This window comes from Lithobates pipiens, unplaced genomic scaffold, assembly GCF_037356315.1.
Source record: "Lithobates pipiens isolate NorthernLeopardFrog02 unplaced genomic scaffold, aLitPip1_a1.2 Scaffold_22, whole genome shotgun sequence".
Classification (NCBI taxonomy): Eukaryota; Metazoa; Chordata; class Amphibia; order Anura; family Ranidae; genus Lithobates; species Lithobates pipiens.
In genome coordinates this window covers 99,183,640-99,210,978 of record NW_027507784.1, presented here as the reverse complement: position 1 = coordinate 99,210,978, position 27,339 = coordinate 99,183,640, and the positions used below count along the sequence as shown (strand labels likewise).

General features: G+C 41.2%; 1 protein-coding gene and 1 long non-coding RNA gene across 6 annotated transcripts in view; one reads left to right on the top strand and one right to left on the bottom strand.

Annotated features, from left to right (window-relative positions):
• Positions 1 to 27,339, top strand: part of TLK1 (tousled like kinase 1) — a 378,243-nt gene that overhangs the window by 343,205 nt on the left and 7,699 nt on the right. For all 5 annotated transcript variants that reach the window (XM_077447985.1, XM_077447984.1, XM_077447982.1 and 2 more), the window contains 6 exons: positions 997 to 1,063; positions 4,512 to 4,609; positions 8,048 to 8,129; positions 10,177 to 10,268; positions 10,349 to 10,438; positions 23,162 to 23,331. In XM_077447985.1, the coding sequence (XP_077304111.1) occupies positions 997 to 1,063; positions 4,512 to 4,609; positions 8,048 to 8,129; positions 10,177 to 10,268; positions 10,349 to 10,438; positions 23,162 to 23,331 (599 nt within the window). The remainder of the gene's footprint in view (positions 1 to 996; positions 1,064 to 4,511; positions 4,610 to 8,047; positions 8,130 to 10,176; positions 10,269 to 10,348; positions 10,439 to 23,161; positions 23,332 to 27,339) is intronic.
• LOC143923993 (uncharacterized) lies at positions 8,332 to 26,392 on the bottom strand. The gene is made up of 2 exons (XR_013261805.1): positions 26,281 to 26,392; positions 8,332 to 8,461 (listed from the first exon to the last, which is right to left on the bottom strand). It is a non-coding gene; the product is annotated as an uncharacterized LOC143923993 (long non-coding RNA).

Here is a 27,339-nt window from a genome sequence, read left to right as displayed (position 1 = left end):
CTGATCGGGCTGAGATCCAATTAGTCTATGGCTGACTTAAATTTCCCAAACTGAGGCTGAGACTGCTTGAAGATGGCTGAAAACATTGCAAATACTTAGTAAAAGCCTGGTGTACACTTCTATCTTGTGCAAGCCTAAATTTCCCTGGCTATCTTTCTGATTCTTTATCTTTAATTTTGTCTGAGTCTTTGATGTGGAATAAGTATAGAGATCAGCAGCTCTGACACTCATTGACAGCATGCTTGTTCTGTGACTGAATCATGCTAAAGGCGCATAGCCAGGCCTTTAGCACTTTCAGTAGGCCTGCAATGGCAGCCCCCACACATTTAAAATGAGCCTGTGCATCAGACCTGCACCATTCAGCCAAATCAGAAGGTTCTGCATAAACATATCTGTATTTTGAGGGTGGCACAAAAAAATGCAGTTAAGCCCCATACACACTATCAGTTTTTCTGCTGAGTTTTTGCAGGTTTACCAAAACCATGTAGTAAAAGGGCCTGCCTGATAGCATACAAGTTGACACTCCTAAGGTTTGACCTCATATTATATGGTTTTAGTAAATCTGAAGGAAAAACTCAGAAGAAAAACTGATAGTGTGTATGAGACTATACTCTAAAACAACCATGTGAATGTATCTGAAGTTTGTTATATAGCATTAGAATGGTTGCAATCGTGAGTGAAGGCTGCTTGGTCTCATGAGCCCAATTGTGGTAGGTCAATCCTTCTGTGGTATTACATGTAAGGTACTTGGTCATGGCTTTAGTTTTTAAATAAAGCAAAACCCCCTTTAAACCACTTTTCATCCTCCCTTGGGCTGGCAGTGGAAGTGTTGCCAAGGAAGTCATTTTATACCTTTCATAGATCTTTGTTTCCCAGATATCTTTTCAAATATTATATAATCTTTAAAGTATGTGTGGAATGGACATATTTCCTGTGCTTCATTGCAATACAGTCTGCTGTATGTTCTTACTGTAATCTTGCTTATTGCTTGCTCAGGTTAACGTTAGCTGAATACCACGAGCAGGAAGAGATTTTTAAACTTCGACTCGGGCATTTGAAAAAGGTATGTGTATCGCTAGGAATTTTCCATGTTCTCTAGCTGCAGATTTTTTTCTACTTCCATTTAAAAAAAGAAAAAAATCTTCTCCTGGTAGTAGAGTTGATTCTGTTCTAGGGAATTTGCTGCATTCATTGAGTAAACAAACACCAAAAATGGTATTCAGGTTATGTTTCAGCTGTTCTCCACTGCAGCATGGGGAACAATGGCTGCTGATTTAGCTTCCTGCTGCTGTCTGTAGCACATTGTCATCTGTGCTCAACTCGTATACATTTCAGTCAATGGCAGAATTGATTTGGGTACCTGAGGAAGCTGTGTTCCTTTTAGACAACAATAGAGCTGGTTAACTAATCTTTTGGGGAAATAAATGTTCCTTGCCAAGCTCAGTTTTCCGTTATAAAATGTGCACACTGGAAATCGGGACAGGCTTCAAGGCTTGAACTGTATAATGGATTCCCTGAACTCAACTGGATTAAAGTGAGCCAGATTTAACACTGTGGATTCCAGATTGACATGCTCTGGGGTCTTGGCACTGTATTGAAATGGTTGCTTATACTGAATATTTGTTATAGAATTTAATACAATAACAAAAAAAAAAAATATATATATATATATATATATATATATATATATATATATATATATATATATATATTACACATACACATATTTTCCCAAACTTAAGAGACCAACTACGGGAATTATATGCTCAGTAACTAGGGGATTAGTATTGGGAATAGTAATACTTTCCTTGCTTGTCGCTCAGGCTTCTGCGCAGCCCCTTGCCTTCCTCATGTTCAATGCAGGACTGTTGGCTCTGCACTGTACATGGTGATGTCATTGTGCAACCACGGCAGTTCATAGAATGTTCTCAAGAGACCAGTTACACGGATGAAGGGAGACTGCTGGACCAAGTCTTAAGGTAAGTATTATTAGTTTTCCTTATTTCCTAGTATTATAACCCTTGTATTTCAGGAGGGTCCCAATGCAAGGGTAGTTTTTTTGAAATTCCGAATGGGCTGTAGGGGAAGGTGCAGTGCCTTGAAAAAGTATTCATACCCCATCGAAATTTTCCACATTTTGTCATGTTACAACCAAAAACGTAAAGCTATTTTATTGGGATTTAATGTGATAGACCAACACAAAGTGGCACATAATTGTGAAGTATAAGGAAAATGATAAATAGTTTTCAAATTTTGTTACAAATAAATATCTGGAAAGTGTGGCGTGCGTTTCTTTTCAGTCCCACTGAGTCAATACTTTGCAGAACCACCTTTCGTTGCAATTGTCTTTTTGGGGGATGTCTCTACCAGCTTTGCACATCTATAGAGTGACATTTCTGCCCATTATTCTTTGCAAAATAGCTCAAGTTCTGTCAGATTGGATGGAGAGCGTCTGAACAGCAATTTTAAGTCTTTCCACGGATTCTCTATTGGATTTAGGTCTGGACTTTGACTGGGCCATTCTAACACATGAATATGCTTTTATCTAAACCATTCTATTGTAGCTCTGGCTGTATGTTTAATGTCGTTTTCCTGCTGGAAGGTGAACATCCGCCCCAGTCTTTTGCAGACTCTTAACAGGTTTTTTTTCTTATATTGCCTTGTATTTGGCTCCATCCATTTTCTCATCAATTCTGACCAGCTTCCCTGTCTTTGCTGAAGAAAAGCATCCCCACAACATGATGCTGCCACCATCATGTTTCACGGTGGGCATGGTGTGTTCAGGGTGATGTGCAGTGTTTAGTTTTCCACCACACATGGCGATTTTGCTTTTGGGCCAAAAAGTAAAATTTTGGTCTTATCTGATCAGAGCACCTTCTTCCACGTTTGCTGTGCCCCCCACATGGCTTCTTGCAAACTGCAAACGGGACTTCTTATGGCTTTCCTTCAACAATGGCTTTCTTGCCACACTTCCATAAAGGCCAGATTTGTGGAGTGAACAACTAATTGTTGTCCTGTGGGCAGATTTTCCCATCTGAGCTGTGGCTCTCTGCAGCTTCTCCAGAGTTACCATGGGCCGCTTGGCTGCTTCTCTGATTAATGCCAGCCATGTCTTGGTAGGTTTGCAGTTGTGCCATACTCTTTCCATTTTTGGATGATGGATTGAACAGTGCTCTGAGATGTTCAAAGCTTGGGATATTTTTTCATAACCTAACCCTGCTTTAAACTTCACCACAACTTTATGCCTGAACTGTCTGGTGTGTTCCTTGACCTTCATGATGCTGTTTGTTTACTAAGGTTCTCTAACAAACCTCTAAGGCTTTCACAGAACAGTTGTATTTATACTGCGATGAAATTACACACAGGTGGACCCTATTTCCTAATTGCATGACTTCTGAATGCAATTGGTTCCACTCTATTTTAGTTAGGGGTATGAGAGTAAAGGGGGCTGAATAAACAATCACACCACACTTTTCAGATATTTATTTGTAAAAAAATTTGAAAACCATTTATCATTTTCCTTCCACTTCACAATTATGTGCCACTTTGTGTTGGTCTATCACCTAAAACCCCAATAAACTACATTTACGTTTTTTGTTGTAACATGACAAAATGTGGAACATTTCGATGGGGTATGAATACTTTTTCAAGGCACTGTAAACATTAAACTCAGTCTGTGCACCTTGAAAACACGATATTTTCCTGTTCGAGTTTAACTGCTTGCTGACTGCCATAGGTGTACGTCGGGATCTTTCATGTCTTTCTGTGGGCAGACACAGATTGGTTCCCCCTCTGGCCAATCAGCGGGTCCGCCAAACTCGATGGCCACCCGTTGTCGTTCTCTGCAGAGACAGAACGCAGATCTACCAAAGTAAACAAGGCAGATCTCCATTCTGTCAGGGTATGAGACCGAGATCCTGTCTTTCTGCTATGCAAAAAAATGCTATAAATCTATCCCCTATTTTGTAGACACTATAACTTTTGTGAAAACCAATCATTTTAGCTTATTGGTGTTTTTATTTTATTTTTTTTTTTACCAAAAATATGTAGCAGAATACAAATTAGCTTAAATTGGTGAAGACGTGTTTTTTTTTTTTTTTTTTTTTTTATTGGGTATGTTTTATAGCAAAAATAAAAAAAATATTGGGGGAAAAAAATGCACCAATTTTATTTGGATACAGCGTCGCACAACCACGCAGTTGTCAGCTAAAGCAGTGCTGTATCGCAAAAAAATGGCCTGGTCATTAAGGGGGTAAATCCTTCCGGGGCTGAAGTGATTAAATGAAACATGTACTTGGTGCATAACCAGGGAAGTAAGATGAATAGCGCTGTATATTTGTGTTTTTGCTTGCCTTTAACTTCATTGCGTCCCCTTCTCTTTGGTTTGCTGTTTAGGCCAACAGAAATGCTTTTTGTACTGGCACATCCACAACCTAAAGCCTTAGTTTGACATCTGTCCTCCATGATCATATATAGTCATGTGTATCATATTATATTTACTCTCAATGTAGGAGGAAGCAGAGATCCAGGCAGAACTTGAACGTTTGGAAAGGGTTCGAAATCTGCACATACGAGAACTGAAACGAATTAACAACGAGGACAACTCGCAGTAAGTGAAAATTTCAATTTTTGTATAGTTGCCTCCCCTCATAGCTAGGCATTTGTAATTTAGTGTGAACAGCAAAACTTTTGGATTGGGCTTCAGCTGGGCACACAGAACTTGCCACTGTAATGACAGGACTTGCTTATGATCACAAAAAATAACACAAATACTTTAAAGGAGCTTAGACATAAAACAGTGGTTTACACTTGTGGATGATTTTGAATGGATTGTTTGATAATGCTTATATTTATTGTGCATTGGTGGCCATACCCTAGTTGATTTTGGGGGAGGGCATGGAACCTAGTCACCTCAGTCACCTAGGGTAAATTTTATTGCTTACTCACATTTATTTTCCTCCAGCATTATGCCTATGCCAGCTCCTGCCTGCTGGATGTGCTCTTGATGTTTCTCAATACTGTTCTCAAGGCCCACCAGTATTTAATGATATTGTAAATATTTACATAGGTACCTCAGTCAAAATTTTGGTAAGAAAAGTGATCATTTGTATAGTTTTTTTTTTTTATTATTATTATTATTACACCATACTAAAAGCGCACTGCATTTTGCTAATGCATGGTTGTACCAGTAAGAATTAATGCCACCCCTGTGCTTCTGCTGAAGAGTAGTGCGTTTGTCTGCATGTTGGGAAGCCACCTGATTTTGCATGCATTCTCGACAAGCGGTAATGTGAACCAAGCCTTAACGGGGTGGCCTGAGATTGTAAATACTTTTCAAGGTTGCCCTGACTGGAAAATGGTTGAAACACTGCTCTGCAGGTCCAGGGCTGTAGTTCGCTCATCCTGGGTAACACCTTCCCGGAGACCATCGTAAGTCGGGGCTTCTGCTCTTCTTTTTTTTTTTTTTTTTTTTTTGACGGGAGCCTGGATGTGCTGGCTTAAAGGGGTTGTAAACCCTTGTGTTTTTTAGGATGCATTGAGGTGAAAAAACTTCTAGTGACCATACCCCCATTTTTCTCACCTAAGCCCTGTAATTTTCCTCAGCAGAGACGCACTCTTCCTTTGCCCAGGGTTCTCGGCTCTTGATTGGATCGATTGATAGCAGCACATCCATTGGCTCCCACTGCTGTCAATCAAATCCAATGAAGCAGGGGGCAAGTCCTACATTCGGCGTCTATGAATGCCGAATGCTAGACTCGGGAGCACGCCCGCAAGGTAACCCCCCCCCCAGGTGAGCGCTTCTCCTAGGGGGGTATACGATGCAGGGAGGAGCCACCGAGGGACCCCAGAAGTCAAGAATCGGGGCCACTCTGCAAAACGAACTGCACAGTGAAGTTAAGTATGACATGTTTACCATTTTGAAAAATAAAAAAAGTAGCTTTACAATCACTTTAAGTGTACATATCTCAGGAACATCTGGAGAGTGTGTTGCAATACAATATATATATATATATATATATATATATATATATGTATATATATGTATATGTGTATATATATATATATATATATATATATATATATATATATATATATATATATATATATATATATATATATATATATATATAATTTTTTTTTTTTTTTTTCTCCATTGTACTGGTTTTCTGCCCATGAGGCCCTACTGCGCCCGCCAGCACTACCTCCTGGTTGTTGGTACTGCGCGTTATGTAATTCCATATGCCCAGTTTCACCCCAGACTGTTGCAACTCGACATTCTGACTGCTTGGGACTGGAGAGTGCAGTCTCTGGACCCATACTGTATGCCTGACCTGCAAAACTAGGCTTACCTTGGCATTGAGGGTCACAAATCCAGAACTGGAGTCAAGAAAATTCTTCCTTTCCATCATTCTGGAAAATATGACGGATGCCAGCCTGTCAAGCTGGGGAGAAGTCCTGAATATCTTCTCTGTACAGGGGACTAGCTTGCTGGAGAAACCTTATCTCCCAATCAGTGTTCTAGGAGTTTTGTCACAATAATCATTTGTTCTCCACACTGGAAAGACATTTTCACACTTCCTGTTGAGTCTACAGGTCAGGAAGTAAAGAGAAATCTCTCTAACTAGAAGCACATGGCAAAAAAAAAAAGACATTGGTTTTAACCGTCTGCTATACTTTATTAAATAGAAAACAAAACGTTTTGGCTTTGGATACATTTTTGAAGGGTCGCTAACCATAGAGAGTGTTTGGACACACAATGCAATCTCTGAATGATATGTCTTATGTCATCTTTCTATAGGCGTACATTTGCAGGTCATGCTATCATACTTATTTATAAAGTGGATTGCAGCCTGTCATGAGGGAAAAAAACGTTACCGTTTGATAATATCTAATGTTTTCTCAAGATTGACTTTATATGATTGGACTATACTAGAATCTCTGAATTTAAAATCCAGCTCCACATATAAGTATTTTTTTTTTCTAATAAATGTGAAGGAGTGTTTTCTGTCATGTTTCAGGTTTTATTACGAACTATGACTCTACTGGGGAGATTTTCCTACAGTTTTTGTCCCTGTGGCACTAAAACAAGAAATGAAGATAATCCGTTTCGCCAGAATAGGAAGGGACGAATAATAACGAGGCAATAACACCCTTTACGGGGATTGTGACCTTTCCCCCCCCCCCCACTCTGCTGCATGTAAAATGTCTTTGCTCTTGTCCCTGTTAGAGAAATTTCTATTCACTAGCTGTCCCAGGGATAGGAAGTGGGAGGAAATCTGCCCAATGAAGGCAAAGGCAGCCACAAAAATAGAGGTTCTATCTATTTGCTACTGCATTCAAGATAAAATATAATAAAAAGTTTGCGCTTCATTCCCTTCTCACCCAGCATCCCTTTAACATGGACTTTATGCCCAGGGGGTGGGAAGAACTGGCAGATCACATGACTGACTATCACAGTGGTCACATGATCAGGAGCTGGTCCCACTGGCTCACGATCACATCATTAGTAGAGACCGAGAGATGTCTGACAGCTCAGTCAGTGTGCAGTGAGCGCACAGCACAGAAAGCTATGTCGCCCATGGATACATGTGTGGGCATTAAAGTCTACCCTCTTTACCACTGCACATGTGTACTACATAAGCGGCAGGAGTTTAAATTCAGAGTGGCTGATGTGTAAACATTTGACAAAGAAGAAAAGGAAATGGGCGAGTTCTTGTCCATGGAAAAGTGAATACTACTGGTTTTATGTACCTAGTTAGTGAGCAATGACACAGGATTAGTGGCCGTGGGTTCAGAATCGGAATACTTTATTGATCCCCAAGGGAAATTATTCTACTCTTCTCCAAATGTTTGGCAAAATAGGATGCAGCAAAACTTGACTATTTACAGCAGGTAGTTAGGGGAGCCATCTTGCTCTGGGTTTCCTATAAGAGGGTCTATAATAAGGGTTCATTTTGTAAATAAAGGAAATGGTCACTTTCTGTGCCTTAAATAAAAAAGACATTAAATGTTTAGATTTTAATTTGTATTTTTATTTTTTTTTCAGATTTAAAGATCACCCTACATTGAACGAGAGATATTTATTACTTCATTTACTTGGTCGAGGTGGTTTTAGTGAAGTGTACAAGGTAACCCTAATATACCTTCTACATTGAAACAACATCCATTATGTTTACCTTATACTTTGACACTAATATTTACTAAATTTACCTGATACTTTGAACCTAATGCTTATAAGTTTGTTTTATACTTTGAAATTATTGCACGGCGTAAACTTTATTGCTACATATTTTCATGTCCGTGGGCTTAATGCAGAAAAAGAAAAACACCTTTCCGCATGCAAATGCTTCTTTATTGAAGTTTCTATGACCTGCACTGTTGAAAGCTGTCAGGGAGACTCCAGCTGTAATCTTGTCAGCCAATGTAAGGGGCTAATGTGTCAACAGATCATCTGTAGCATCTAGAAAAATAAGTAAGAAGGGTTAGAAGAAACACATACCAGTTAAGAGTATTTGATGTAGATGTAAGCCATTGTTAAAGCTGAATGCCAGTCAGATATATTAAAAAGCACAAATTAATCCAGCTCTATGATGATTACCTACATTGTATTGTAATAATACAATGTTATAATTGCCTACAAATGTATTTTTATAGTATAAGACATGAGTACCTGATGTAAGATTGCAGTCTTCTAGAAGGATCATGCTGATTGTAGGAGAAAGCAGAGAGAAGAGCTGACCTTTATGCTGCTTCCTCTTTTACTGCCTAGTCATAGGTTGGGGAGGAGACCTGTAAATACTAGTGATATTGCAGCAGAGAAAAGGCCCCCTGAATTAGACATAAATACAAATCCTGCAGCAGGTAAAACAACCCCCATACATGTATCTCATCTGTGAGTTTAGCTGCTTGTCTGGAGTTCAGCATTAAAAAAAAATTAATATGTAGTATGCTATCATAAATACAAGTGCAAATGCCATGTCTGCATTCCTCCAACATTCCCCATCCTTGTGCAGAGTGTCTTCAACAATGCTTACCATTTAAATGCAACAGTGTCTGTCAGTGTTTGTCAGCCTGTGGAATAAATGTACGTATGGCCTACCTATAGTATTTACATTTTTGACCACACATTCACTTTAGCAGAAAGAAAGGTGAATAAAAAAATAACTGAAAAAAAATGAACATACCTAAGCTAAACTCCATGCAGTTAGAAATGACCATTATTTTATAAAGGTATGATTACAATATTTAAAGTGGGGCTCCCCTTTCGGGTGCAGTTCCGCTTTAAGTACGTACGTGTGTGTGCGTGTGTGTGTTTTTTTTTTTTTAACAGGTATTATGCATTTCTGATCCTTTATTTAGTCTGCTATTGGCACCCATGCTCATCAGTGTGTTTACCATAATGATACAGTCAACAGGTTGGGGGCAGGTTAGTGATAAAACGTAAAGTGGAATTCTTGCCTAACCATAACTATTCCCAAAAATGTCCCCTCCCTCCTCCGGCTACTTATTTTGTTTACCCTATGTAAAAAAGATCTATATACTTATCTTTTTCAGCCTGCTCCAGTCGTGTGGTGCCAAAGCTCCAGCTTCTCTGTGTTAGTGAGTGGCCAGCTGAAGGGGTAAGGAGGGAGCACAGACGGCGGCTAGGCTATGGGTGACATCACTGCTCCCGTAATTCCCCCACTTATTTCCTGCAGCTAGATGCTCACTGACGCTGGGGAATGCATGACTGGAGTGGCTAACTAAAAGGTAAGTGCACAGATCTTTTTTACATAAGGTAGAAGAGGTAGCAGGAGGGCAGGGGACTTTTTAAGAATACTCATGGTTAGCCAGGCATTCCACTTTAACTGTATGAAGAAAAAGGGGAAGGTTAGTGGTCTGGATAAAAAGACTGACTGAATTACAGTTCCTGTTGTAAGTATGACATTTGACCTATACAGTAGGTATTTAACTGTTTTCTCAGAGCCCAGCTTTACACAGGTCCATTCCCCATGTGTTGTCACTATAGACAGTGCCGCAGTTAATAAAGCCTGGTTACAAGCCAGTAGTGTTCAAGAACAGCCAGATAGCAGCCCTATTGACCACTTTCAGCCAAGCCTGCATCCACTGAGTTGATATGTATGTTTTTCCAAAATAAAGCTGTGCTCTAACTGTGCCATTACATGTTTATTTCAGGCTTTTGATCTTTATGAACAAAGATATGCTGCTGTGAAAATTCACCAACTAAACAAGAGCTGGAGAGACGAGAAAAAAGAAAATTACCACAAGTAAATAGTTTTTGTCTTCTTTCATAATATAATCTGTTTCTCCACCCTGCAACCCTATTAAACAGCCCATTTGTTTGTAGGCATGCCTGCAGAGAGTACAGAATACACAAAGAGCTCGATCACCCAAGAATAGTGAAACTTTACGATTACTTTTCCTTGGATACAGACACGTAAGTAGGATTTCCTTTGTCCACATCTTTTAGGCAGGCCAATGGTGAAAAAACCCACTAAGTTCCAACGCATGCAGAGCAAAGACCAAAAGATGCTACAGTTAAACCCTCACAGAGCACTCCTGGGGCCTACCAATGCAGTTTTACAGAGATGCAGTAGAAGGCGGTCCTTTAGCCACTTGCCGACCGTGCTATAGCCAACTGACAGCTACAGCTCTGGGAGGGCATCTATTGACATCCTCCCAAAACCATGCCGCTGCCCCCCCCCCGTGCCCCCACTGCGGCACGCACCTGGGGGGCGCTGTGATCACTGTATCCTTAGAACCCAGCTGATCACAGATCAGGGTAAAGGACCAATCACAGTGGCCCTTTACCACATGATCAGCTGTGTCCAATCAGAGCTGATCATGATGTAAACACACTTGCCAGTTATCTGGACTACTAAATGTGTGAATCTTTACCTTTGTGTATATATACAGTATGTGTGTGTTTTAGTTAGAAATTATTATGCAGTCCTTTATATTTGCCTTTCTTGACCACTAAGGGACACAGACTTAAAGTGATAGTTAACTCTGTCCCCCGGCCACTCGTGTAGCTGGAGGACGCGAACCCGGAAGGAAGACCGGGAAGATTTCAGCCCTCTCAGCAGTGACAGTGTGGCACTGGAGGGCTTTGTTCTAAGGTAAGTCTCATAATCTGCTCGTATGTGATGCATATGCACATTATGACATTGCCTTGCAGGGGATTTTATTTTTGTTTTTTCCAGCAACTGCAGTTTTCTACTGCTTTAAACATTCATGTTATACTGCTGCCTATAGTAGGGTTGGACATTGGCATGCACAGCAAAGGACCCTTGACAGCATGCCACAGTTTTTTGCTAGTGTCCTAGTTGTTTGCTCCCCTAAGCTTTTTCTGGCTTTGTTTTTTGGGGTGGGTTTTTTGGTGCAATTGGTGAGTTTGTCCATAAGTGCTCTTTTCCTACCAGGGATTCAGTTGTCTCATTTTCACTAGCAGACTACCAGGGGAAGATGCACCTGCTTTTAAAGTGGAACTAAACCCATCAATTTAACAGTTTCCCAAAACAGTTACACTGAAGGCATGCCATGAATTGCTGGTGTCATATTTTGATCATATGTGCAGTACCATAGCAACTGCAGATCAAACAAAGTCTAAGATGGCAGCTTCTTAGGCTGTAAAGAATAGGCGGGTTTAATTCTGCGTTTAAAGAGAAATAAACAAAAAAAAAACACACATACTCCCCTCCATGCTGCAGCAGTGGTCTAAAGCTGCAGCTGTCTTTCGCCAGCTCCAAGCTCAAAAACGTAGTAATCGCATGACTGCTGATGGCTTAGTTCTCAGTTTTCCCAAAGCCGTGCTCTCCACTCTGTCCCTCCAGCACTCACTGGAATGCTGGGCTGAAGAGGGGCAAGAGCAGCTAGCATGCCGAGAGGCAACGCCAGCTGCCGATCGGGCATCTGGTTGAATCTCTACAGTATAGTCTGGATCCTTCCAGAGCCTGGAGCGGCTCTGTGATGTCAACTGGTTTTATCGGTTTGTATTCAGGTGCAGGGATCCACTAGAGGGGAATGCCTTTTCTGCCCTGAAAAATTCCTGTTATGCACCTCAGGATTGAGATGGAGAGCATTCCATCTTCATTGCTGTGGGTTGGCTGTGATGCATCATCCTGGTAAGACCTCTAGGAGATGCTTAGTGGTCCCCGCCAGACTGTCCAGATATATTATTCCAAGGGCCAGTTTTCTATCCTGCTTCTCAGTTGCTAGCTCTGTAGGAATGGCTGCTGAAGCCCATGTTCTAAGGGGGCATCTCTCCCGAGTCTTTTTTTTTTTCCTACAATGCTTGCTGCTAGGATGTCTACTTCCTGCATGAATCGCACACAGAGGGGACCCAGAAGAGTCCTCTGGCCACAGTTCTACCATCCTCTAGGTCAGTGTTTCTCAACTCCAGTCCTCAAAGTGCCCAAACAGGCCATGTTTTCAGGATTTCCCTCAGATGAAATAGCTGTGCTAATTACTAAGGCAGTGAAACCGATCAAATCACATGTGTGCAATAATGGGGAGCCTGAAAACATGACCTGTCGGGGGCGCCTTGAGGACTGGAGTTGAAGAACACTGCTCTAGGTAGCTTTGACAGACCATTTTATAGTACGAACTACAATAAAAGATATACAAAACCACTATACATTTTCTTGCTAAAGCAACGAGCCAAGAGTAGACACAATAGGATGCCAATGTATTTAGCTTGTTTTACAAGACTGTCCTCTAGCTCATTCCTAGTTTTGTCAGCCCCCCAGGGGTGCTCTGTTGGGACTAGACTTTAAAAGTGGAAGAATGTAGTTGAAACTTAAGGTTCAAGACTATCTTTAAATGGACTCAGTCCAGTAGATGAAGCTGTAGTCTCCTTTTCACACATTCTGCTAGTTCAACTTTCCATTGTGTTAAGGGGCTTCTTTTGTTTAACCACATGCCGACCGGTGTTGGCATATATACGTCAGCAGAATGGCACTGCTGGGCAAAGTAACGTACCTGCCTGCCGCGAGCTCTGTGACCGTGCCAGTGATCCATGGCCTTTGCCAGACTTGTAAGATTTACGCTATGTGCCCCCCTCTTCTTTTTTATCCTCTTGGTTGGGCCCATCTGCCCGTGTACCATTAACCTGCTGTATCCAACGTTTTGAAAACTATCGCTTTGGAGGTCTTGTCCATTCAGTGAGCCTGAATCTTCTGGTCCTCTTTCAAAGCCTGTTTGACTCAACAGGTGTATACCTGTATGAGTCCATGCTTTCCGGTAAGCGACTGGTGCTTATGGTGGTGGATTTTCTATGTCACTTATACCACATTTGGATGTTCACTCAAGATTTCTGTGACTGTCATTCACTTATTATTGGATTCCACATTTTGGAACGCACCAGGACCCGTTTGGGGTCCCTTATATTTATACTTTGGACACTATATTATATTTTTTATTGAATATATATTACTATGTATTTCCACTTTTGTTACTAAGTTTTTCACATGTTAACTTTACGTTTTATGTTGAATATTTAGTTAGCGCTGCACATGTAACATATCTATTAACGCATTAAGGGACTTTGCTTCCTTCCCTCATTTACCATATTTCCTCTTTAGACTGCTTGCTACAGCTGGCAAGGTTTGTGTGGTTACACCCTTAAAGCCAATCTTCACCCAAAAGAGGAGGATCTGCTGTTCCTCCCCCCCCCAATCTGTTATATATTTTTTGCTGGGGTGAGTGGGCACCTGGTTTTGATAGGCACCCACGGTGAAGAAACGGTAGCTCGGGTGAGGACAGCACTGGATCCCTGGTTGCACTACACTCAAAGTACATGTTTTTTTGTTTGTTTTTTTTGCGCTGTAAACAAAAAAAGCAACAATTTTGAGGGCCGGTTCACACAGCGAGGCGCGGCGAGGCGTCTCCGACTTGCCTCGCCGCGACCTGCGGGGACCTCAGCGGCGACTTGCAGAGGACTTCTGTATAGAAGTCAATGCAAGTCGCCCCCGAAGTCGCCCCGAAGTAGTACAGGAACCTTTTTTCTGAGTCGGAGCGACTCGAGTCGCTCCTCTCAGAACGGTTCCATTGTACAGAACGGGGGCGACTTGCGGGAGCGAGGCGAGCCGTGTCACCTCGCATCGCCTCGCTGTGTGAACCGGCCCTTAAGGGAAAAAAGCACACATTTTCACTTTTTGCTAATAAATATCCAAAAAAAAGTAAAAAAAACAAATTACTTCATCAGTTTAGGCCAATAGGTATTCTACATATTTTTGGTAAAAAAAAAAATCACAATAAGCGTATATTGATTGGTTTGCACAAAAGTTATAGCATCTACAAAATAGGGAATAGATTTATGGCATTATTTTATTTTTTACTAGTAATGGTGGCGATCTGCGATTTTTCGTTTTTTTTTTGTTTTTGTTTTTTTGCGGGACTGCAACAGCGGACCCTTTTGACACTTTTTTAGGACCACTGACATTTATACAGCGATCAGTGCTATAAAAATGCACTGATTACTGTATAAATGTCACTGACAGGGAAGGGGTTAACACTAGTGGGATTAAGGGGTTAAGTGTGTTCCCTAGGTGTGTTTCTAACTGTGAGGAGATGTCACTGACAACAGGAGGAGTCGTTTCACAGTTTCTACTTAGTAGGAACACACTATTTGTCTATCTTCACCTGTCGGAACACGGATTTGTGTGTTTACACTAGGGTTGCACCAATACTAGTATCGGTGTTGATAATGAGTATTTACACAAGTATTTGCTGAAGTGTTAAAGAAGTCCAGTAGTTGGAGCTGTCAAAAAAAGCATGTTTATTAACAACATTGCTCAGCCTCTGAAACACTAAAATAAAAAGGCATGTTCCTCTGTTTAACCCCTTATTAACCATTAATTTACTCTAATCCGCCATAATTAACTCTCTATTCTCTTCCATTTAATTATTTTCCTTGGGTTTTTTTGTTTTTTTGGGGTTTTTTTCACATCTATTTTATAAACGATAAACAACAATTAAAACCTTTTTTGTTTGCTTTGTTAGTGAATATTTTACATATATTTACACATTTCACATTGAAAAAGTGCAAAATTAAAAAAAAAACAATTTATTTCATTTGTAAATAACTTTTCAGTGCTTTGTACCATTGCTGACAGCTGAAGTGAAAACAAAACAGTTGCGGTAGGTATTGGTAATTTGTATCGGTGAGTACTAAAAAAAATGGCATCGGTACTCGTAAAAAAAATTATATTGGTGCATCCCTAGTTTACACACACAAATCCCTGTTCTAGCTCTCGTGCCTGTGATCGCAGGTGCAGCGGGCACACACGCGAGTTCCAGCTGTGGCTCTTAAAGGAGCCACCGTACGTATACAGATTCGCGCAGGAGAGCCAACCTGCCGCTGTGTGTGTATATGTGTGTGTGTGTGTGTGTGTGTGTATGTGTATATGTATATATATATATATATACATATACATATACATATACATACTGTGCCTTGCGAAAGTATTCGGCCCCCTTGAACTTTTCAACCTTTTGCCACATTTCAGGCTTCAAACATAAAGATATAAAATTTTATTTTTTTGTGAAGAATCACCAACAAGTGGGACACAATTGTGAAGTGGAACGAAATCTATTGGATATTTTAAACTTTTTTAGCAAATAAACTGAAAAGTGGTGCGTGCAAAATTATTCGGCCCCTTTACTTTCAGTGCAGCAAACTCACTCCAGAAGTTCAGCGAGGATCTCTGAATGATCCAATGTTGTCCTAAATGACTGATGGTGATAAATAGAATCCACCTGTGTGTAATCAAGTCTCTGTATAAATGCACCTGCTCTGTGATAGTCTCAGGGTTCTGTTGAAAGCGCAGAGAGCATCATGAAGACCAAGGAACACACCAGGCAGGTCCGTAATACTGTTGTGGAGAAGTTTTTAAAGCCGGATTTGGATACAAAAAGATTTCCCAAGCTTTAAACATCCCAAGGAGCACTGTGCAAGCGATCATTTTGAAATGGAAGTATCAGACCACTGCAAATCTACCAAGACCTGGCCGTCCCTCTAAACTTTTAACTCAGACAAGGAGAAGACTGATCAGAGATGCAGCCAAGAGTCCCATGATCACTCTGGATGAACTGCAGAGAACTACAGCTGAGGTGGGAGAGTCTGTCCATAGGACAACAATCAGTCGTACAGTGCACAAATCTGGCCTTTATGGAAGAGTGGCAAGAAGAAAGCCATTTCTCAAAGATATCCATAAAAAGTCTTGTCTAAAGTTTGCCACAAGCCACCTGGGAGACACACCGAACATGTGGAAGAAGGTGCTCTGGTCAGATGAAACCAAAATCGAACTTTTTGCCCACAATGCAAAACGATATGTTTGGCGTAAAAGCAACACAGCTCATCACCCTCAACACACCATCCCCACTGTCAAACATGGTGGTGGCAGCTTCATGGTTTGGGCCTGATTTTCTTCAGCAGGGACAGGGAAGGTTAAAATTGAGGGGAAGATGGATGCAGCCAAATACAGGACCATTCTGGATGAAAACCTGTTGGAGTCTGCAAAAGACCTGAAACTGGGATGGAGATTTATCTTCCAACAAGACAATGATCCCAAACATACAGCAAAATCTACAAAGGAATGGATCATAAATAAACGTATCCAGGTGTTAGAATGGCCAAGTCAAAGTCCAGACCTGAATCCAATCGAGAATCTGTGGAAAGAGCTGAAAACTGCTGTTCACAAACGCTCTCCATCCAACCTCACTGAGCTCGAGCTGTTTTGCAAGGAAGAATGGACAAGAATTTCAGTCTCTCGATGTGCAAAACTGATAGAGACATACCCCAAGCGACTTGCAGCTGTAATCGCAGCAAAAGGTGGTTCTACAAAGTATTAACGCAAGGGGGGGCGAATAATTTTGCACGCCCCACTTTAAATTTTTTTATTAGTTAAAAAAGTTTAAAAAATCCAATAGATTTCGTTCCACTTCACAATTGTGTCCCACTTGTTGGTGATTCTTCACAAAAAAATAAAAATTTTATATCTTTGTTTGAAGCCTGAAATGTGGCAAAAGGTTGAAAAGTTCAAGGGGGCCGAATACTTTCGCAAGGCACTGTATATGTGTATATGTGTGTATGTGTATATATATATATATATATAATATGAGCCGGTCGGGGAGTGGTTAAGGATAGTGATCATATATAGCAATTTATTATCACATGGTTGTTTGGCTACTTTTTAAGTCATGACAACAGAAATCACCCAATGGCTCTGATCAAACGTTTATATACCCTGGAATGTTTGTCCTTGGTACAGACACACAAGGTGACACACACAAGTAAAAATGGCAATTAAAGATTAATTTCTCACATCTGTAGCTCTTTAACAGCTTCAGCTCTGGAATGTTTATACCCCTTCATGACCAGGCCTTTTTTTGTGATACGGTACTGCAGTACTTTAACTGACAATTGCGTGGCCGTACATCGCTGTACCCAAATAACGTTTTTTTGTGTCCTTTTTTCCCCACAAATAGAGCTTTCTTTTGGTGGTGGTTGTTCACCTCTGCAGTTTTTATTTTTTGTGCTTTTTAAACAAAAAAATACAATTTTGAAAAAAAACACAATATTTTTTTACTTTCTGCTATAAAACATATCTAATAATTTCATTTATTTTTTTAATCTAATTTATTCATCAATTTAGTTCAGTGTATATTCTGCTACATGTTTTTGGTAAAAAAAAAAAAAAAAACAATAAGTGTATATTGATTGGTTTGCGCAAAAGTTATAGCCTCTACAAACTGGGATATTTTTATGATTTTTTTTTTTTCCTTTTACTATTAATGGCGGCGATCAGCGACTTATAGTGGGACTGCAATATTGTGGCTGATAAATCAGACGCACACTTTTGACACAGCGATCAGTGCTTAAAAAATGGACTGTCAAGGAACTAATGACACTTGCAGGGAATTACCTTGAGCCGTGATCAAAGGGTTAAATGTGTTACTAGGTTCTTCCTAACTGTGGAGGGGGAGTGGGGGGGGGTGGGTGCTTGTGAGAGCTGGTTTCCAGCTTGTGCACACCCCAGACCCGGAAGCACAGAATCTCGTACCTGATTCTGCGCACAGGAGTCGCCACCCTGCAGTAAATGTATGTGGGGTGGTCAGCAAGAGGTTATATTTCAATTAGTGTCTGTATATAAATAGTCAATAAGTTTGTTAGCTCTCATGTGGATGCATTGAGAAGGCAGGATACGAGCCATAGGGAGCAGAAAAAAAATGTAAAAAGACCCGCGTAACAAGGTAATGGAAGTTTATAAAGATAGAAAAGGATATAAAAAGATATCCAAAGCCTTGAATATGGCAGTCAGTACTGTTTAATCACTTATTAAGAAGTGGACAATTTGGGAATCTTTCGATACCAAGCCAAGGCCACTTAGACCAAGAAAGATTGCAGCCGCAACTGCCAGAAGAATTTTTCTGGATGCAAGGAAAAAAATAACAGGCAACCTCAGGAGAAATACCGGCTTCTCTGGAAAATGCATGGTGTGGTTGTTTTCGGGGGAACACAATACGATGATACTCAAAGAGCTGCATGGTTGAGTTACCAGAAAGAAGTCTTTACTGCGCCAGTGCCACAAATAATATACAGATACAATATGCCCGACAACACCTTGACATGACTCGCCAGGCTTTTTTTGTGAAATTGGCGCAGTAAAAGCTTCTTTCTGGCAACTCAACTATGCAACTCTTTTTTTGAGTATCATCGTATTGTGCTCCTTAAAAACCACACCATCTTTTTCTAGAGCAGCCTGTATTTCTTCAGAGGTTCTGTGGGTTTTTCTTTGTATCCTGAACAATTCTTCTGGCAGTCATGGGCACAATCTTTCTTGCTTTATCTGAACTTGGCTTGATCTCAAGAGATCCCCAAGTGTTCCACTTAAGTGATTGAACAGTACTTACTGGCAAATGTAAGGCTTTGAATATCTTTTTATATCCTTTTCCATCTTTCTAAAGTTTCATTACCTTGTTACGCAGGTCTTGGTCAGTTTTTTCTGTTCCCTATGGTTCCATATCCAGCCTTCTCAGTGCATGGACATGAGAGCTAACAAACTCATTGACTATTTATATACTGACACTAATTGCCATTTTAAAAAGCCACCAATGTGGGAAATTCAACCTTTTATTTGCCATTTTAACCTGTGTGTGTCAGCCTCTGTGTCTGTACCAAGCAGTGTTCATTTCGTTGACTAAAACCGACTAAAACATTTTAGTCGACTAAAGCGATTGAGATGACTAAAATACAACTAAAACTAAAATGGCATTTTAGCCAAAAGACTAAAATGGGACCAAAACTAAAATGCCATTTTAGTCAAAAGACTAAGACTAAAACTAAATTGAAATTTGATGTAAAAATTAACACTGGTCTGCATTGCATGTTCATACCTTAACCACTTGACCACTGGGCACTTAAACACCCTTAATAACCAGACCAATTTTCAGCTTTTGGTGCTCTCACATTTTGAATGACAATTACTCAGTCATGCAACACTGGACCTATATAAAGTTTTGGTCCTTTTTTTCACACAAATAGAGCTTTCTTTTGGTGGTATTTAATCACCTCTCAGTTTTTTATTTTTTGTGCTATAAAAGAAAAAAGACTGAAAATTCTGCGAAAAAATGAATTTTTCTTCGTTTCTGTTATAAAATTTAGCAGATTAGTAATTTTTTCTTCATAAATTTTGGCCAAAATTTATACTACTACATATCTTTGGTAAAAATAAGTACAAATTGGTGGATATTATTTGGTCTTTGTGAAAGTTATAGAGTCCACAAGCTATGGTGCCAATATCTGAAAATTGATCACACCTGAAGGACTGACGGCCTATTTCAATTCTTGAGACCCTAACATGCCAGAAAAGTACAAATACCCCTCAAATGACCCCTTTTTGGAAAGAAGACATTCCAATGTATTTAGTAAGAGGCATGATGAGTTTTTTGAAGTTGTCATTTTTTCCCACAATTCTTTGCAAAATCAAGATTTTTTTACCTTTTTTTTTCCCCCCACAAAATTGTCATATTATCAGGTTATTTCTCACACACAGCATATGCATACCACAAATTACACCCCAAAACACATTCTGCTATTACTCCCAAGTATGGCGATACCACATGTGTGAGACTTTTACACAGTGTGGCCACATACAGAGGCCCAACATGCAGGGAGCGCCATCAGGCGTTCTGGAGCACCCAGGACAATGCTGACATTTCTCTCCTACATGTAAAAATCATCATTTATTTGCTAGAAAATTATAGAGAACCCCAAAACATTATATATTTTTTTTAGCAAAGACCCTGGAGAATACAATGGTGGTTGTTGCAAATTTTTATCTCACACTGTGTTTGCGCAGCAATTTTTCGAACGCGTTTTTTTGGGGGAAAAAACAGTTTTGTGCTTAAACAAAACAAAAACAGTAAAGTTAGCCCAATTTTTGCATAAAGTGAAAGATGAAGTTATGCTGAGTAAATAGATATCGAACATGTCACTCTTCAAAATTGCACATGCCCGTGGAATGGCGCCAAACGTCGCTACTTAAAAAAATCCCCATAGGCGACGCTTTAAATTTTTTTTTACTGGTTACATGTTTTGAGTTGCAGAGGAGGTCTAGGGCTAGAATTATTGCTCTCGCTCTAACGTTCGCGGCGATACCTCATGTGTGGTTTGAACACCGTTTTCATATGTGGGCGGGGCTTACGTATGCGTTCGCTTCTGCATGCGAGCACATGGGGACAGGGGCGCTTTAAATTTATTTTTATTTTTTATTGTTCATTTTACTTTATTTATTTTAGTTTGACATTTTTTTCCCCAAAAATAAATTTTTGATCACTTTTATTCCTATTACAAGGAATGTAAACATCCCTTGTAATAGGAATATGGGGTGACAGGTCCTCTTTACAGTGAAATCTGGGGGTCAATATGACCCCACATCTCACCTCTAGGCTGGGAAGCCTGAAAAAAAATAAAATAAAAGATTCTGGCTTTGATCGTACTGGCGAGTTGGTAGAAGCACCGGAGGGCGGTGAGGGGTGGGGGGGGGGGGGGGGGGGGGCGTCTATGGCTGGGTATTGCAGGGTATCACCAAGTATGGCTGGGTATCTCCGAGTATGGCTGGGTATGGCAATTTATGGCGGGGTATTGCAGAGTATTGGCGGCGTATTGCAGAGTATTGGCGGGGTATTGAAGAGTATTGGCGGGGTATTGCAGAGTATTGGCGGGTATTGGGGGGTTCTGCAGAGTAATGGCGGGGTTCTGCAGAGTAATGGCGGGGTTCTGCAGAGTAATGGCGGGGTTCTGCAGAGTAATGGCGGGGTACTGCAGAGTAATGGCGGGGTACTGCAGAGTAATGGCGGGGTACTGCAGGGTATTGCAGGGTATTGCAGAGTATTGCAGGGTATTGGCAGGGAATTGAGGGGTTAAATTCGGTGAGCAGCGATGTGGGCACTGCACATGCAGCCCACAGCGCTGCTAACACCGATCTCTTTCCCCTCCGTTGTACCGATCGGTACAGAGAGGGGGAGGGAGGAACCGGCGTCATAACATGACGCCGGTTTGTTTACAAGTGATCACTCCGTCATTTGACGGAGCGATCACGTGGTAAACGGCCGCGACAAGCGGCCGTTTACCGTGATCCGTGATGCGCCGGGTCCACTGGACCCGGCGGTCACGGATGATCTCGTGTGCGCGCCCCAGGGGGCGCGCGAGAGCAGAATTCTGGGAGTCCGTTAATTAACGGCCTCTCAGAGTTAAACAACCGCCCTGAAGCCGTTAATCTGCAATGGGCGGTTGTTAAGTGGTTAATACCATAAATAACATTGTGTTTTTCACTCCAGCAGTATATAATGAGTTTGAAAATGGTAGAGAAATGCTTAAATAAAGCATTACAATTTAACTACACCCATTCGATTTTAGATGACTAAAATTAGTTTTAGTCGACTAAAATGTACTGGAGATTAAGTCGACTAAAAATATGACTAAAGGTAAAACAATTGCAGAAGACTAAAATGGGACTAAAACTAAAATGCCATTTAGTCCTAAGACTAAAACTAAATTGAAATTTGCTGCCAAAATTAAAGGGGCGTCCTGCCCAAGATTTTTTTATTTTTTTTTAAATCAGCAGCTACTAACTGAGTTTTAATAAGTTTTAATAATAATGAGTTTTAATAAGTTTTAATAATAATGAGTTTTAATAAGTTTTAATAATAATGAGTTTTAATAAGGACACTTGCGATGCCCAGCGAGCCCGCAATGTCGGCCACCCAGAGGCCGATCCATCCATCGAATCGGCTCCTGCCGCCTCCATCTTAACAAAGGGAAACGGGCAGTGCAGCCTTGCGGCTTCGCTGCTCATTTCCTACTGCGCATGCGCGAGTTGCGCGACGATTTGTGAATGGTCCCGTTGTTTTTTGGGACACACACATGTCCCAGAAGGCAACGGGACCGCTCACCGAAGAGGAGGAAGCGCCGCGGAATAGGAATAGGCAGATTTTAAGAATTTAAATGCACTTTTTTTTTGGGTGGCCCTCCACTTTAACACTGGTACTGTCAAAACATTCCAGGGTATGTAAACTTTTGATCAGGGCCATTTGGGTGATCTCTGTTATGATTTTAAAAGGAGCCAAACAACTATGTGATAGTAAATGGCTTCATATGATCACTATCCTTAAATATCCTTTTTGCATGATCAATCATATTTTCAATATCCATGCCAAAATGTCACAATTTCTGCCGGGGTGTGCAAACTTTTGAGCACAATTGTATTTACTTTTAGGCCCTGTTCCAATATAGTGCGGTGAGCAGCATTTTTCGGTGCTATAAGAACAGCTGAAATGGGCATTATACCGCTGGCTGGCACTGCTATGGTTTACTGTGTGGCAGCTGTCCGTTACTGTGTAAATGAGCTCTTAATGTTTTTAGCGCCACATGCTTATTTCCTGTTATCATTTGTGATGTGCAGCTTTTGAATTGACAGAAAATGTACAGGGAATGTAAAATGTAAATAAAATGTAGTCTGTTCATCCATTTACATGTTTTATTAATGTGCTTTTGATATCTATTTGATTGGTACACTTTACTATGTTTCTTGACGGCATATGTTGAACTACTGTATAAATGCTTTAAAAATAATAATTGGTGTCCTTGTGTTTCCAGGTTCTGTACGGTGCTGGAATACTGTGAAGGAAATGATCTGGACTTCTATCTGAAACAACACAAACTGATGTCTGAAAAAGAAGCCAGGTCTATTGTAATGCAAATAGTCAATGCACTACGTTATCTCAATGAGATCAAGCCGCCCATCATCCATTATGATCTAAAGCCAGGTGAGCAGAATATGGTGGGTGCGTGTAGACCTGTGTTGCCAATGCATTATTGAATCTTCTATTCATTGCCAGATGGTCCGTAAGCTTGCAAACTTTGAAAGTGAGCTCTGTAACCTAATTTTTGTGTCTGTACAGAGAAGGATAACAAGAGATCCACAGGGAGAGGTCTGGTGCTGCCATTCTCCTACCCCCTAACCCTCCACCCCATCATTAACCTTTCCCCAACTTCAGATTAATTGGCTGGTGTGAGTCTGGCTGACATCAAAGACATGAACTCATTGCCTATTAAGATTCAGCTGGGTTGGATGACTGACATTTTCTGTCTTTGGCTTGTACATTATCCTAAAATGGATTGTAATGGTTTGTTAAAAAAAAACAGACATGTTATACTTACTTGCTCTGTGCAGTCCTGATTCTCCTTTTCTGGGGTCCCCCAGCGGTGCTTCTAGCTCCTGCAGAGAGCCGCTTTCCTTGATGGCATTTGTGTGGGTGTGCTCCTGAGTCCTGCTGCTGTGTCCATTGAAACAGACAGCAGGACTCAGCACCGCCCCCCCCCCCCCGGGTTCCAGTGTCACTGGATTGGAATGTATCCAATGAGGACCCAAGAAGCGACTGGAGCTGCTGGGCTCGTGCTCATCGTTGGAAAGATCAGGTTCAGGTAAGTAAAAAGGGGCTCTGGGGGGCTGCTGTACCAGAAAAGATTTTTCCCCTTAATGCATAGAATGCAAGGTGAAAGTCCTGGAGACTTTACAACTCCTTCAAGTCTAGTACACACAGGATTAATGTCCGATGGCATTAACCGGTTCAATAGAAACTGACCGACATTCGGCCCATGTGTACTGGAGTCGGCCGACAGAAGCCGGCTTCTGTCGAAGAGGCATGACTGGAAAAGGTCTGCCGATCAGCACGCTAAGCCAGTGGCTGAAAGCGCTGATCAGAGTGTTTTGGCGGTTGGGGTGGGAGCGTCTCCGTCAGAACACAGTAGCACAGCAGGGGAGATTGCTGTGCTAACATTTGATTGTTAGTACAGCAACTTCAACCTGAGCTGTCAGTGTTTTTCCTTCAGCCCTGCTGGGTTGAACAAAAAATGACTAATGTGTACGAGGCTTTACACATAGGACAATGCTTGATCTTTTGTGCAAGTAATCCTTCCAAATATACAGTACATGCATCTACAATTATACCAGATAAGATAGGAAATATATGCCTCCAGGGGTGGAAGATGAGAATGCGTATAAAATTTAAAATAAAAGCAATAAAAAAGATATATAGAATATTAGAAAAACAGATGGAAAATTACAGTTGGCATATTCAATATTTAGAATCGCCTTGTGTTCTAAACGATCCCTTGCTTTCATCTTCTTTCTTAAAAAAAAAAAAAAAAAAAAAAAAAAAAAAAAAGCTTTGTCTATAAAGATTAAAATTCCAGTCAGTTGAAGAGAGTCCTTCCAACTGATATTACCCATTTCCACTAGTTTGCATGCAGTTGCAATTGTTCATTTCATTGACTTCTTAATACTATCCCACCCCTGTGAAGCTAAATCCAGTGTGCATTGTAATTTTAACTTTCATAGCTTTTTTTTATTATTTTATCCCAAAAAATTGTTTGTAATTTAAATATCAGCCAATAAACTCAGAAAACAGTTCTCTTTAACAACCACCCCATAGCTGAATGACGGCTACAGGTAGGTACTATGACGTCCTCCCAAAATTCCACTCTTGCGTGTCCCCTGGGGCACGCACTCGAGAGCATCTGTGACCGCCGGGTCCACAGGGCCGGGCACATCACGGTAAATGATGCCGGTTCCTCCCTCACTTCTCTGTACCGCTCGGTACAGTGGAGGGGGAGAGACCGGTAACAGCAGCGATGTGGGCTAGATCTGTAGTGCCCACAGCGTTGCTCACTGAAAATTAACCTCACAATGCCCTGGCAATACGCTGCAATGCCCTGCCAATACGCTGCAATGCGCTGCCAATACGCTGCAATGCCCAGCAATAATCTGCCATAAACTGCCATACCCAGGTGATACCCTTCAATACCCAGCCATACTCGGTGATACCCTTCAATACCCAGCCATACTCGGTGATGCCCTTCAATACCCAGCCATACTCGGTGATGCCCTTCAATACCCAGCCATACTCGGTGATGCCCTTCAATACCCAGCCATACTCGGTGATGCCCTGCAATACCCAGCCATACTTGGTGATACCCTGCAATACCCAGCCATACCCGGTGATACTCTGCAATACCCAGCCATGCTCAGCTGTACTCGGCCTCTGTATGTGGCCAGGCTGTGTAAGTCTCACACATGTGGTATCGCCGTACTCGGGAGTAGGAGAATCTATTTTGGGGTGTAACTTTTGGTATGTACATGCCATGTGTTAGAAATATTGTATAAATGGACAACTTTGTGTTTGAAAAAAAAAAAATGCATTTTAACCACTTCCCGCCGGCCGTCATATGATGTCCTTGACTTTGTGCGGGGATATCTGAATGATGCCTGTAGCTTTTTCAGCCGGCGATTCCTACACCAGAAGAATGATCATAGCGGCTGTTCCACTGTTTGATCGTTCTTACAGGAGGCGAGAAGGGACATCCCCGCCTCCCTCCTTTGCTTCTACCGACTCGCCAATACCATCAAAGCCAAAATCGTTTTTTTATTTCTGGCTTCCCAGTCTAGAGGTGAGATGTGGGGTCTTATTGACCCTATATCTCACTTAGGGGTGTGGAATTTAATCGATGCATCGTGATTCGGGGGCCCCCGCTGTGACATCGATGCATGCGACTCGAAAAATCAACGTCGGATGATGTCATCCCAACTTGCCCGCCCCTCCCGGAAGAGAGATCCGAGAGTTTTTGTCAAAATGCATTTTTTTAATAAATACAATGATAATCCATTAAGTGGTCACTTCTGTATGGGTTTTCTTTAAATATATGCAGCTTTATACCTCGTTTTTTAGCGTGTGTATATAACTGTATACACCGTTCATGTGACTGCTCAGTCCGACCAGCCCCTCTCCTCTCACGTCTCTCCTGAAGTCAGCCCTGCCGGCCTCTCTTCTAATCTGATAGCTACAGTCGGTGGGCGGGGCTGAGAACACCCACTGACCCGATGAGGGACGTGAGCCTGAGAGACAAGAGAGGCGGGCCAGAATGAGGAGAGCAGTGAGCAGTCACATGAGCAGCTTATACAGTTACACACACACACACACACACACACACACACACACACACACACACACACACACACTAATGCAGGCCATACACTGTCGAATTTCGAACAAATTTTCTTTTCAAAATCAGCAAATTCGTTTTTTTTGTGATCCGATGATGCCACCATTGATTTTCGAAATTCGGCCGACCTAGCCTTCAATTTCACCTCATGTTGCTACAGAAAAGAATTTTCTTGGCTGGGAATCTTCTTTTCTCTCCGTAAATTTTCTTTTATCTCCGTACATTTTCTTTTATCTCCGTACATTTTCTTTTATCTCCGTACATTTTCTTTTATCTCCGTACATTTTCTTTTCTTATTACGTTTCTCGCACGATTCTCCCATCATTGATTAGAAAATCATTCGTTTTTCTAAAAATTTCCAACATGTCCGATTCCTCAAATTTTATTTCTGAACGAAAATCGGCTGTTGCTGCAGCCCACTAATGATGCGAAATTCATACGGAAATTCTTAGATACGATTTTCGAAAGAAAATTCTTTTGAAATTCGAACCGTGTATGGCCGGCATAAGAAACGAGGTATGAAAAGCTGCATATATTTTAAAATGCACATACAGCGGTGGGCACTTAATGGATTATAATTGCATTTATCACCAGTCTCACCACACAGGTATATTTTAGCAGCAGTATGTAGAGTACAAGTATGTTTGTACTCTACATACACTGGCTCCTACACGTGCTCTGTGATGACATTTACCCGCCCCCCCCCCCTCGTTTGTACATTCCACTGTGTTAACTCCTAGTGTGCTGGAAGGTACAAACGAGGGTGGCCGGGT